Source organism: Ornithodoros turicata, unplaced genomic scaffold, assembly GCF_037126465.1.
Source record: "Ornithodoros turicata isolate Travis unplaced genomic scaffold, ASM3712646v1 Chromosome23, whole genome shotgun sequence".
NCBI classification, from domain to species: Eukaryota; Metazoa; Arthropoda; class Arachnida; order Ixodida; family Argasidae; genus Ornithodoros; species Ornithodoros turicata.
Genome location: NW_026999342.1, coordinates 1,271,777 through 1,285,299, shown reverse-complemented (window position 1 = coordinate 1,285,299; position 13,523 = coordinate 1,271,777). Strand labels below are relative to the sequence as shown.

Here is a 13,523-nt window from a genome sequence, read left to right as displayed (position 1 = left end):
TAACTCGACGCTTTCAAACCTTGCGGTGGCGACACCACCGATGGCACGGGAACTAGCATTTCTAAGGTACATGTGCCTCATAGTACACTTTATAAGAGTGAGTGAAAAAGTGGCACGTTTGACTTGAGGCATTTCTTAGTCATGGTAGTTCTATACTAAGCGATCTAGACACGACCACTGAGATTGCGCCATGATAACTATTAGAGTAAAAGCAGGGATTAGGGACACAAATGGACTGCTCATAAACTAATAAATCAAGTGTCAGCTCTGCTATTCGTAGATTGTGGCATCACCCATGTTGCGGAATACGATTGTCCCATCTTATGACTACCGCCGCATATCCAGCGGTACGCCTCTTTGTGACATTTATGCAGTTATGTTAACTGTAACAAAAAGCCGAGCGCTTTTCTCAAATCAGAGACAATAAAGGCACCATTATGCGTAAAGGTTGGCCTTTTCCGTGCTGTGTAGTCAAGTTCTGTTTTAAGAGCAAAGTTTTGCGATGGCTGTATCAAAGTACTCGTAAGTGCCAGTTTCGGGATTTCTTGAAAAATAGGGTGGCTTGAAACAATGACTCGCTCCAATTATTTCACATTTTTTCGAATACTTGTAATTAAACACTTCATTAATGGACTTGAGATGGTTACCCATTTAGCAGTTCGAAACTCTCTTCGACAGAATGTCCGCCTGGTCGTATAATCGCGCTGCAAAAACGGCATCTGTGCTGCTCTCATAGCTTTTTATACATAGAAAATAAATATATAAGGACCAAAAAACATCCTTTATATTGATATCATTTTTTTTTCAAGGTGAATGGGGGTGTTTTAGGGCGCTGGAATTCTGCTGATCCTTCCCTATATGCCCTGCTGACAATTCTACCCAGCGCACGCGTTCTGGTGCTTATCTTTGCGCATGATATGCCAGGAAGCATGAGAGCAGAAAACAAACGGCAAAGACGATAGATACTGTACATGTCTGACAGCTTATGGGCCTGTTGCTCTGGGCCAGGTGGCGCGACTGAACAGCAACATCAGCGCCCCAAATCATGCAACACTCCCCAGTTTAGCAGATGACGCGGCACTTTCAAGTACACGGTTTCCAGTTGTTCGCGCTTTTCAAGAAGCACCGCTTTTTCTGTTGATTTCCTACAGGTTTTGTAGCTTCCTTGGTACCATACCGTTTGGCACACCATGCAAAACCAGCTGATGGAACTCCTTACTGTTGGGATCCGCGGCCGTTTGGGCCCGAAATGGCGCTGTGCAAACTTCAGTGCAACAGCCCTATTGCTGCTTTCTGAAGTATCGCATACTTACAAAAATAGAGGAAAATAAAGAATATAAAGCAAATTATACACCGTCACTTTTTTCATGTGTCTTGTTACCTGCACCAATGTAATCCATACGACCATTTTAAAAAGGTCAAATTCTTGATGAGTGCCAATCGAGGAAACAAATATAAACAGATAACCCAAGTCACTGAACTGCCTATTCAGGAATATCTCCTGACTCTCAAAACTGAACTTCACCACGCAGGCACATATGGAATTACAGAAGTAGGGGTTTCCAGAGATGAATCTGAGCGCTAGTCAATTGCCAACTGAAGGAATGATCACGGAGAAGTTATTTCATATAATCAAAGCTCGCTCGAGAGGCCGGATTTTCGGAGGCTGTCACCTCGCTGGGTTCCGGAAAAAATAGACCCACTAAAAAAGGGTCCTTGGTTGCGTAGGCGGAAAAATTGGCCCCCGCTGGGTCCTGTGCGCCGAAAATTACACGACCGCCGTTGTGAATAGCTCAGGAAACGGATCATAGCCGATCAAGTGCTATCATTCGCCCACGTTATTTGTTTAAATTGGGAGACAGGATTTTTTAAAATTAACATTCATGCTGTTCCATCGTGTCCGCCCTATTAGGCCGCTAAAATGTCGCTTTCGTGAATTTGTGTGGTAAATAGTGATGTCGGATATTTAAACACGTCATATCATCTTACGAAGCAAACGAGCATTCTCATTGATTTTCCTTCTTTCGAGAACGTGAATCCGAGTTCGGAAAAGGTGGTTCCTGGTTGCGTGGGCTGAAATAATGGTCCCGCGGGGTTTCGTGTGCCGAAAAGGAGCATCATTGTGAACAACTGACGAAACGGATCATAGACGATCAAGTGCTATGATTCGCCCTGATTATTTGTTGAAATTGTGACACACGCTTTTTTAACGAACACTGATTTATTTTAGTGAACAATGAAAGCTGAAAGACCTTGAACGAGGAACATAAAAGCGGTTACATTCACTGCACCGCTTGTCTTGTGCGGATTGCATCTGTTCTTTCTGTTCCTCTCTCCCTCTATTTTATCTTGCCGAGTACAGACAACGCGGCAAGATTAGAGAGCAATTCTAAAAAAAAAAATCTTGACGATATAACACGAGCGTTTGATCGAACGCGGGACATTTGGTGTTTTGACAAAGAAAGATAACAACAAAGGAAGCTGCAGTTGTAAATGCCGTTACCCTAAGGAACATTTATCTCTGTGAAATCCGCTTGCTGGTAAACACATTCCTCATGCCAACCCACTTGTTCGCACCCAGAAAGCTGTCCCAGGGCCGCGTTGTTCCCCATTCGGCAACTTGATAGGTTTTCCCGCTCTGACACATAGTGACTAAGCATGCCATACATGTCTTTCGTCCCTAACCCTCAACCCTTTTTCAAGTAATAATTGATGTCAAATAATAAATATTTTTGTCAAATAAATGCTATAATAATTATATAAAATAATTGCTCTTATATCCAGGGCTGTTTGGATTTAATCTACATGGACTTTATCCGGTGCATTTTTTTGATTTTATCCACACAATTTAATCCGGATTTTTTAGAGATTTTCTCCAGATACGATGTGAAGGACAATCTTAATTCAGCGTCGCACGGAAAACTCCCGCTTTATTTTAGCGCCGGCGGTTTACAAAAGCGCAGGTACGCGCAACATTAACTTTTTTTAAACTTTTTAACTTTACTTTTGAACTATTCGGATTTGACTTTTTTTTCCCGTTTTCTTCTACCATTCAGGGAGAGGTTTTCTTCTGCTTCCTGGAGGCATATTTTAACTGTAGTACGACATTTAATCCAGGCGTGTAGCGTCTACACCATTCACCCACGCATGCATGGGGCTCTACCTTTCGGAAAACAATGGAAACTCATTCAATGTTACTGGGACAGGCAGTTTCATAAACCGAAACTATGAGAGGTCACCCGAAATCAAGAAGAATAGCAAAACACGTTTATTTTTACTCTGTGTCACATTTCTAGGCTTGTCTATATTCTCCAAAAAATTTTATCCAAAAAAGCCCACTGGAGAGGATCTTTTTAAAAATATCCGGATTTTTTCAACCCTGCTTATATCGCATATCGTATCTCCTGTATCGTATTTCCCTATTGTTGGTCAGACACAGACTTTGCAGTTGTTCTCTAATACTTTCGATGTCGATGAACCGTATCTTCACCAGAAGCGGAGTTGTACGGGCCATGAAACAGTGAATAAATGGGTGTACAGCTTCCATTGTACATAAACAGACACAGAAAAGATGCATCGGACAACTGTAACACCCGTGTCTGGCCAACTGTACAAAAATACTAGCATCCAAAGGACGATATCACTAGCGAACTAGTGCAGCAAATTATATCGATTTTATGTTGCCCATTGAATGGAATTTCAAATAAGGAGAGCGAATGCTAACACTTGGTCGGCTGTGATGTGCTTAATCGGCTATCTGCAACTAGGTCCCTGTATTTTTGGCAGCGCATGTGTTTGCGGGACCATTTTTTCCGTCCACACAACCAGGGGCCATATTTTCCGGGCAATTTTTTTCTTATGCCCCGCGAATTTCGAGATCGTGGATTTCGCAACCGGGAATATCGAGGTCCTCCCGAAAACTTCAGAAGTTCGGAACTGACTGAGGCGTGCACTCTTAGCGAAAAGAAAAGGAAACGGCGAATTATTATTATGGGATCCGACGGTAGAATTTCTTGCATTTTTTCAGCATTACGAACATTAGCAGTCCTGTAGAACGTTACTGTAAATAATGACTGTAAAGCCCGGCTTGCACTAACCGGAAATACGAGAGATTCTCGTTAGCCTTATGAGACAGGTCAAACAGTTGACTCAGTCCCCTCACAAACTCGAACCGGCGAAATCGGGCAAATTGACATTACACGTCAAGCTAATAGACCTCTACCTGTTTGTAAACAAATGACGTCATAATGTCCGACAGCGCCACGAGTTTGGTAGAGTTGAACTACGTTCAAAGCTAGTGGCGAACAAGGTCGCGCCCGAAGGCCACAGTCTTGAGGGGATTACGATGGTCTCTGATAAGGACGCGACCTTCGGTCTTACTTTTCTTTCAATAGGAGGCAGCGAACAGTTGCCCATTCGTGAAACCCAGCTCTCCCCTTCCGATCTGTTTTGGTTTCGGTGTGTCTACCAACGTCATGATGAGGTTTTACGGGTAGAGGTTTATAAACTCGTCTCACTTCTCTATACGCGCACAGTGCGCAGAGAGAGAGGGAAAGAAGAGGGTCGTCGGTCTCAGTGTGCTTTCTCTTTCCATTACACAGGCCACGACTATGCAGGCTCAGAGGATAATCCCTCTAGGAGCAGCTAAGCAACCATTTGCACTGGTCTCCAACGCCATGCAAGTCAGTGGCACGACCATCTCTATAATACACGACCATAACACTCGCACCTAGCCCCAGCGACGCTGATTTAGTTTTGCCAAGCGGCCGCCGCACGTTTGTGGCGCTGAATACGGGACCCTCGGCAGACGGCGCATGCTATGCGGATACCGTCGTGGCCGTCATTCGCGTTTGGTTTTGGCTGGTTTTCACACGGTGGGCAGTGTTTGTCTCCAGTGCATGATTTGTCAGGCGTGAGACGTGATGGTGTACTGCACCGTCCCGCTTTGCAAGCCGAAGAAAGCAGTGTCGGACCCAAGTATTTCCTTCCACGAGTTCCGCCCAAATGCTGCCTTACGGGAGAAGTGGCTGGAAATATATCGCGGGGTCCTGACACATGTAACTTCATTGCGATTGTTTCATTTCATATACGGCGTACTTTCCGGATGGAAGTTTGTACCATAAATAGTTTTATCCAATATCTGAGTACCTTTTACGCATCTCTCTCTGAAAGAACGAATTATGAACCGTGGCCTCCGACCAGGGATGAGCATAAATACTTTTTTGAGTATTTAAATATAAATACAGTATTTAAGTACCGTATCCACCACGATAAATACTGTGAGAAAGATATCTGGAATTACAGAAATAACGATGATCATAACAAATCAGCAAGGAAAAATAGCATTTATTTGTTAGAGTATCATGGTAATGCCCGCCCGCCAGTGTCACGAGAGCAATGACGGACCCAACCGAGAGGTGGCGAACGTTCGCTAGGCGCGAGGTCTCAAACCCACGAGCATCCGTTACGCGGCACTGGCGTACTTGCAGGTCATGCCAGAGGAGGCAGAGTAAGCGGGTCTCGCCGCCGCAAAAATAGTGTCGCCGCTGGCATTTCCCGCCAAATTCTCGCCACTTGCTTTGCATTGACTCCGGTCCCCCACGTGACAATTCTTGATCATGATTGGCTGAGGCTCATTTAACCGATGGATTCGGTCGCGTTCGTTTCCTCCGAGGCGCTCTGCAGCTGGCGTCTATGTAGGCAGGCGATCATTTCGTTTCGTGGATTTGGAAGATGTTCGAGCCACAGACGCAGAACCGTAGCGACGGGGGGAGGGGGGGGGGGGCAGCCGCCCCGGGCGCCCTCGCGAGAGAGGGCGCCGAACGGCAGGCCCTGGCAGGTTGGTTGGACAGGATAAAGCACGAACGAAGAAAATTTGAATTTACGATTTCGGCAGTGCAAATAAGCGTTTTCATTTCTTTGTTTACAGGGTTTGTGACGCCAGTGGGTGAGGGGGGGGGGCTTTAGATTTACTCTGTCCTGGGCACAAACTTGCCTCGCTACGGCTCTGCACAGACGAACGGTGGAATGAAAGGCAAGCAGACAAACGTATAATGCATGTCAGTGATCAGACGTTTAATACGGCGGCCTAATAGTTTGATTAACTGAGTTACGCCTTGTACATCACTTTCTGCCGGTCATCGGTCATGACTTGGTTGATGTGCTATTCTGTATCGCGTTAGTAGTTTCGTTTTGTTCTGCTATTTGAATGTGTCTGATGTGTAATACACTGGTGTGCATGAAAACGAAAACAGCATGTATCGCGTACGCCTGGCTCCCCGAACTTTGTCATTAGTCGACACGTCAGTGCGTAACGATAGCATATGTCTTACATAGCGTATTAAGTCAATTAACGTTGGTAATGCTCTGCTTTACCATATCGTTAACAGGTTCCTGTTTTTTTTTTTTTTCGTTCAGAAATCGACAGCTGTTCGTGGTCCTGCGATCCCAAAGCATGTAGCCCCTGTAACCTGAAAATTCTACAGCTGTGCTAGGAAGAAGCGAATGGCTCCTGCGCTTCACTACGTGCTACGTATGTGTATAATAATATCTACTTTCTCCATAGCAAACCGCTTCCCTTAAAGATTGTATAATATGATAGCCACGCGTTCTGTTGTTCTGCGGCATTTATTCTTTATTTATTTATTCTGCAGTATTCTGTAATAATCGTGTAGGTTTACTTCCATTCACATGTTGCTCCTTGTTTATATGTTTAAATAAATTTGTACATGTGCATTCCTTCGTCTTCTGTATTTTCATTTTCTGCTTCCCGATAATATTAGCAGATGGCCTGCCGAAGCGCCGGGAACAGAGGGGGGGGGGGGGGTAGGGAGGGAGCATCCAAGTGAGATGGTATAGGAGAGGGCACGCAGCGCACATGCGCAGTTCGATCAAGTCAGCGCGCGCTTTTTGGCGCCATTTTCCCGCCACTTCTTTGCGATTCGCTATAGGGACAATCACGTGGCCAAGGGGGGCGGTGGTTTTCGTGGCGAAACTGTAGAAGCTACAGCTGCACTCCACTGGCCATGCGCTGCCGCGATACTCTTATGTGTGGCCGACCCTGTACAACGGCTCGTCGGAAATTTTCCGCTTCGCCGCAGCACGGGAACACTGCACAGCAAGCTGTGGCAGCGTGTGTTGAAACGTCTGGGCTGCCGACTGTCTTGGGGCCATTCCATGGTCCTGAGGAGCATGGCCGTCAGCCTGAACAAGTACTGCGACAGTTGACGGAATCTTTACGGAGAAACCGGGTAAGTCGTCTGCGTTACAGCATAGCATAGACACCGGTAACGCTAGGCACTGGCGTTGTAGTCCGAGATCATTTAGTGTTCATAAGCGTGCCTTATTAGACGCTGCTATTGACGAAATGCTCCAAACCGGTGCAGTACAAAGGTCTCAGAGCCCTTGGGCCCTTCCTGTTGTCCTGGCTCCGCAACGTGATGGTACGGCAAGGTTATGCGTCGGCTACCGTCGACTTAACGCAGTAACTGTGTAGGACTCTTACCCCTTCCCGTCCATTGAGTCAATAATATATTCCCTGGGCAATGCAACTGTGTTTTCAACGCTTGATTGTAGTAGTGGATTTTTGCAAATCCAAGTTGCCCCGGAGGATGTCCCAAAAACAGCCTTTACTTGCCATAGAGGTTTTTCCAATTTGTACGGATGCCTTTCGGTCTGTCTAATTCACCCGCCAGTTTCCAGCGATTGATGGATACAGTGTTGGGGGATGCGAAGTACAATTTCACAATGGCATACATGGATGATATCGTAGTGTTTTCTAGAAATTTTCAGGAACACTTGGAACACCTGTCAATCGTCCCTGCAAGGATGAATGAAGCGGCCATAAGGATCAACCTCCGCAAGGTGCAGCTGGCATCATCTAGGATCAGCCTTCTCGGCTTTGTGGTGGACGGAGGTACCATCCGTCCGAACGACGACAAGCTAAAGACGATCACGGAGTTTCCGGTTCCCGATAACGTCAAAGCCTTGCAGCGCTTCCTAGGTATGTTTGGTTTTCACAGACAATTCATTCCCAATTGTGCCGAGCTAGCGCAGCCGCTTATTCCAGCGCGCAAGGACACGCGCTGGAATTGGGGAGAAGAGCAGGAACGATCATTTCGAGCTCTATCACAAGCAATCGCTGATACGTCTAGGCTTTATCTGCCCGACCTTAACAAACCATTTGTTGTGCAAACAGATGCAAGCGATTATGATGTTGGCCGCAGTTCTCTTGCAGGAGCATGGCGCTACTCTTTGTCCAGTGGCTTTTGCAAGTCGCACGCTCAATCCGGCAGAACGGAACTACTCCGTGACGGAAAAGGAGTGCTTGGCGATCATATTCGCTTTCGGGAAGTTCGACCTCTGCCTGGACAGCAGTACCTTCACTGTCCAGACTGACCACCAGGCATTTTCTGGGTTGCAGCGGCTCCATAACCCGTCTGGACGACTTGCCAGGTGGGCCCTGACGCTACAAGGCTACTCCTTCACCTTGGAGTACAGCCGGGGCTCGACGAATGTGGTGGCAGCACAAGTGGCACGAGACACATCTTCGTCTTGGGGCACGGTCGTGAGCAGAAAGCATCTCCTAGACGATCAGAGAGCGGACGGCCTTTGTCAGCGGGTGTCGCGGTGGGTAGCTGAGCAAGACTCGGCGGACACCGGAACGACTGACTGACGGCATGACTCCTATCTGCTGGGAGAGGGTGGCATCCTGTTCAGATACATACCCCAGGTGGATGAGGACGACACGCACATCCCAGTTCAAAGTCGCGGTGCCACGGAAGTTGCGTAAGTCTTTCATATGTTACTTTCATGACTCGGCCTTGACAGGTCACAGCAGCGGCAGGAAAACTTATGAAAAGTTGTGTCGTGTTGTGACATGGTCAGGAATGAGGCAGGATGTAACAAAGTATGCTCGTACTTGTCCCGTATGCCAGAGAGCAAAACCTCGTGGTGGTTTACTCCCTGGGTGTACTCCCTGATAGTTGCTTGTGATGTGATGGGACCATTTCCCCGAAGTACTAGAGGTAACCAGTTCGTGGTTACTGATCATTTCACGAAATGGGTTGAGCTGCTTCCTCTCAGGACGCTGACTTCCCAAAGAGTGAGAAAAACTACTCGATACCTTTGGCCGGTTCGGGTTTCCCGCACAGCTGATCACCGACAACGCAACCTACTTTACAAGTAAGGTGTTCTCAGATTCTTGCTTGTCTTAGGAATTCAGCACAAGGAGACTTCCCCGTATCACCGTCAGGCTAGCATCACCGAATGTATTAGTCGGAACCTGAAAATGATGTTGGTTGCTTTTTACTAGTCAGCACCACCGAGACTGGGACCTTCGCCTGTCTGAACTGGCGTTCGCTATACAGACGTCGGTAAACAGATCAACCGGATTCACCGCGGCGTTCCTGAACTTGGGACGAGGGGCTCCTTTTCCAGTGGAGAATGTGCAAGTCAGTGCAGCGTTCGGTGCTTTTTGGCGTACCTCCTGCAATTATGCTGTAGCGCAAAAGGAAAATAAATGGAAGTGAAAAAAATGAAAAATGAAATGTTCTGGGCCTCCGGGATGGTTCTACCCGGACTCCTTATTCAAGGTTTGCTGGGGACCTCCGGAGTCGACTGGACGTTGCAGCTGGGACGGCTCGGGAGAACCTGGACGTTGCAAGGTTGGACCAGGCTCGCCAGTACAACCGTGGACGCCGGAACCTCACCTACAGCGTTGGTGGCCTCCGTCCTTCGACGGACTCATCCGCTAAGTAATGCGTCACGAGGCTTTGCAGCTTCACTCGCAGGTAGGAGGGAGGGCCCTTTTTTTCGGTTTCTTTCTTTCTTCCTTTTTCTTTCTTTTCGTTTTCTTACATTTTTTCGTTTTCTTTCTTTTTCTTCGTTTTCTTTTTATGAAAGGAATAGCAAGTCGGTCTATGCCTTTCCTCGTTTTTTTTCCAATAAACATATCCTCCCCCCTCCTTCGAGGTAAGTGCGTGCTCCTCCGGCCGCACTTACAGGCGTCGTCGCTGCGACACGGGCGAAGAGACTGGGCCAGTACACATCTAAAGCAGTAGGAGAGACCTAAAGTCTTCTCACTTCCGGGACGCCGACTGAAAGGAGCCATGTCTGCATCCTGCCTCCCTCCAGGACCTGGACCCGGATCCCGTTCCCGGACCTGCGTCCAGCCGCTACGACTTGTGTCCCCGCAGGCGGCGCACGTAGCTTCCACTATCTCCACCGCTAAGCATAGTGCTTGTGATTTAGTGTTTTATTAGTTTGTTTTCTGCTGCACAGTTTTCCGCTATGTCTCTTTTGAGGAGTGCCTTTTCGGGCGCTCACGGCTTGGGGTTGCCCTCTTACGGTGTTCCCGCCACTCTCTCGCAGTTTCAATGCGACGTTCCTCCCTTCCCTCTCACCGCCTGGTCTGCCGGTCCCGATCACGCGGAAAGCCAGTATGGAGCTCCTGACCCCCGGACCGCTCCTCCCGCTGCTCACTTCCTCAACACCGCTCAGTGTCCACCTGGGCGGTGGTGGCCAATGGCCTGCCTGTGGCATGGGCGTCACGTTCCCGATGGAGCTGCCAGCCTCGACCGCTGCGGGGAGAAGATCCGTCACGGTCTCCTCCCCGTTCAGGGGTCTCACACTAACAGACAGGCACCCCTCGGGGCCCCTCCAATCCCTGACCGCCGAGGAGAGGCGGATTCTGTGTCCTCAGTGTCAAGTGCTCGAGGTGCACAGGGGCACCCACAGCAAAGGCGCATTGCACCTGGCCCGCCTCGAAGCAGCCCACACAGTATCCAATGTTACCGCCGCCATCGCTACGTTACGCCACTTTCGTCCCCAACTGCTGGTGCAATCCACACCTGCCAGGCTGCCCGCATCACAACCGGTTCTTCCGGTATCCGACGACGCCATGCTCGGCATCACCGACGATCTGATGGCCCTTTACGGGTGAGGAGTGTCATCGGACACCCCAAAGGTTTCAACTCAAGCCCCTGGATGGCGATTGAGCCAGTGTGTCTCACCCATTATGACCGATAAAGGGGGGGGGGGGGGGTGAGCCGTGGAAGAGATAAAAGGTATGGCGCGACAGGGCATAGGGGTTGTTGTCTTGTTGGAGCTGCTCGCTTTGGCGGATTTCGTACTGTGGCATAGAAGGTAAAATATACTTATGTTGTTTGATTGAATCTGATGTGCTGCTTGTTCTTTCGCGTGCGGAACGGACGGGCTGACGCCCCGGGGTTGTCGGAACTTATGTTTCCACACATTAAAACTTGAAAGCCCTTTGGGAACTCCCTTTCACAACGCTACGCAGCCCTTCGACGACCCTTCACAAACCCTACGCTACTCTTCACGCGATCCTACACAACGCTAACGCAATACAGCATGCGGAGCCAAACAAGCCTTGCGGTCTTCCACCGATTCAGATTGGCGGCGCCGTCTCGCAGACTCAGTCTTCTTTCGCCGCCGCTCCTCCGCACAGCTTTCACAACCCATGGCGCGTTCACAGGTTGGCAGGTTCACAAGTGAACCTGCCCCCCACCCAACACCACCTAGATACATAATACCAGCTTATCGCCTGCTCTCCCTCCTTCGTTGCGTGGACATATTAGTCAGAATTCGTGTGCTACTGCGATTCGCCGTTCTGCCGATCCAAGATCACGCAAATGATTGCACTGAACCCAGAACTCGCAGACTTGAATTTGCAGAACAATCCCAACACGCCTTCCGGAGAATGAGTCTTGATCAAGGTATGGGGCCATTTTGCGCTTCAATTTAAAGTGTTCCCGTTTAGTACGTAGAGACGTTCAATCAGTTGTCGTAGACGACGGCTGTTCTTCTCCGTGGCTATGACCGTTGAAAGCTCGTGTGTGTATTGGCTACCGCCGTTGAAAAGACGGACTTGATAGGCTGAGTATTAGTTGTTACGTCACGTCGACGAGTAAGCAGGCTTACTCTATCTAGGTGGCGTAGCCACCGCCACAGCTGCACTGCCGACGAACCGGCGCCGCGTCGCACTCTCCACGCGACCTCTCCTTCCCTCCTTCCCTCTCAACTCATCGCGATGCGCGCCGCGGCGTGGCTGCTGACAGACCACGACGCGATTCTTGCGTAGCAAGGACGCTAATGCTAACGCATTAAAACGTGTGTGTCGTGCAATATTTGAAAATTCCAAGAATGAAAATTTTACTTACTCGTCACTGAAACAAATCTTGTGCTGTGTGTACCTTGCCATAGTTTCCATGACAATGAAAGTTCCTTCAGTTAGAGGTTGCTCGTGCCGCTAACAAACAGCTGGAAAATAGCTCAGCTGCTCTGTTTTGTTTTCTTTAGGTAGCGAGTGTGGCAACAGACCCGTGTGACAACCTTCCCCGGTCTCCACTACACCATATCACTGGTTTAAACGATCATTAAGGATGCCCGTGAGGTTAAGATAACACATTGAAGACATTTGTGGAAAATATACCTGTAAATGCAGATTGCTACATGTCTTTTGGAAGATGTCGTATTGAATTCGACAAAGCGTTGTGCAGTTTCATGTACAATAGTTGTTTAAAATCGGCGGCATTTTAATGCTCACGTTAATAGCAAATTTAGCGTGTATAGTATCGCGTAATACCTGTGGTAGAATACGCAGACGAGGCAGTGGAGAAAAACGTTGACCAGGTGGTATCCAAAGGAATCCAACCCGTGGATCGCGTAGTTGATCCGAAATGTGAACACCGTCACGGGACGATACGACTTGTGGCTCTCCTCCTGCGTTCGTATCAAAGTAATGCTACATCAAGCCGCGACAAAAACAGTATTGTCATAGAAAACAGAAAACAATCACAACAACGTGCTGAAGTAATATTTCAAGGCACTTAGTGCTTTCACGCACCAATTATCATGCAGCAGCTAGTCGCACCCGAGACCTACGTCTCCATTTTCTTCTACATGTATTTATTTAGTCACAACACCGACAAGTAGAACACATCCTTGTAGTTTTTCTTTTTTATGATAAGCTTAGCACAAAATGCTATTTTATTTCGTCTTGCACCACTGGTGCTACGTGATTTCTGCTTAACCTTGGCCTTAAACTAAATGTGCTAAAACGCTATAGGTTATTCCCATAAAATAAATGCGCACCATGTGGTGGCTTACGGGTGTTGGAATCTGTCGTTCTTCACAAGGCTAAGCAGTGCACATGTCTTTGCTCAAAAATATACAATCTGCATAACCGAGACACCCCTAAGTCGCTAGCGATTACTCTGGGAATTGATACTTGTGTCAGCTCCGTTATTCCCTTATACCATTCTGTCCATGCGGACATCTGTCCAACACAATACGGACTTCAGTTGTTTCCATTTCTCGACGTATGACTGCGTGGTGCGGCATGTAGTACACCGAGCCGAGAAGTGGTGCTGCCGTATTAACAGGTTCAGCGTGATCATTGACGAGATATTGACGAATCACCTGACCGTGTTCGTTCATCACAACCTGACCCTTTAAAAGAGTACGCGTGGCGGTACGCAAACGTTGTTCAGCCCCAACCT

General features: G+C 48.1%; 1 protein-coding gene across 1 annotated transcript in view; it reads right to left on the bottom strand.

Moving 5' to 3' along the window:
* The window catches only part of LOC135373276 (protein O-mannosyl-transferase Tmtc3-like), a 479,430-nt gene that overhangs the window by 130,278 nt on the left and 335,629 nt on the right, over positions 1-13,523 (bottom strand). The window contains exon 3 of the mRNA XM_064606504.1: positions 12,608-12,744. Coding sequence (XP_064462574.1) covers positions 12,608-12,744 — 137 coding nt within the window. The remainder of the gene's footprint in view (positions 1-12,607; positions 12,745-13,523) is intronic.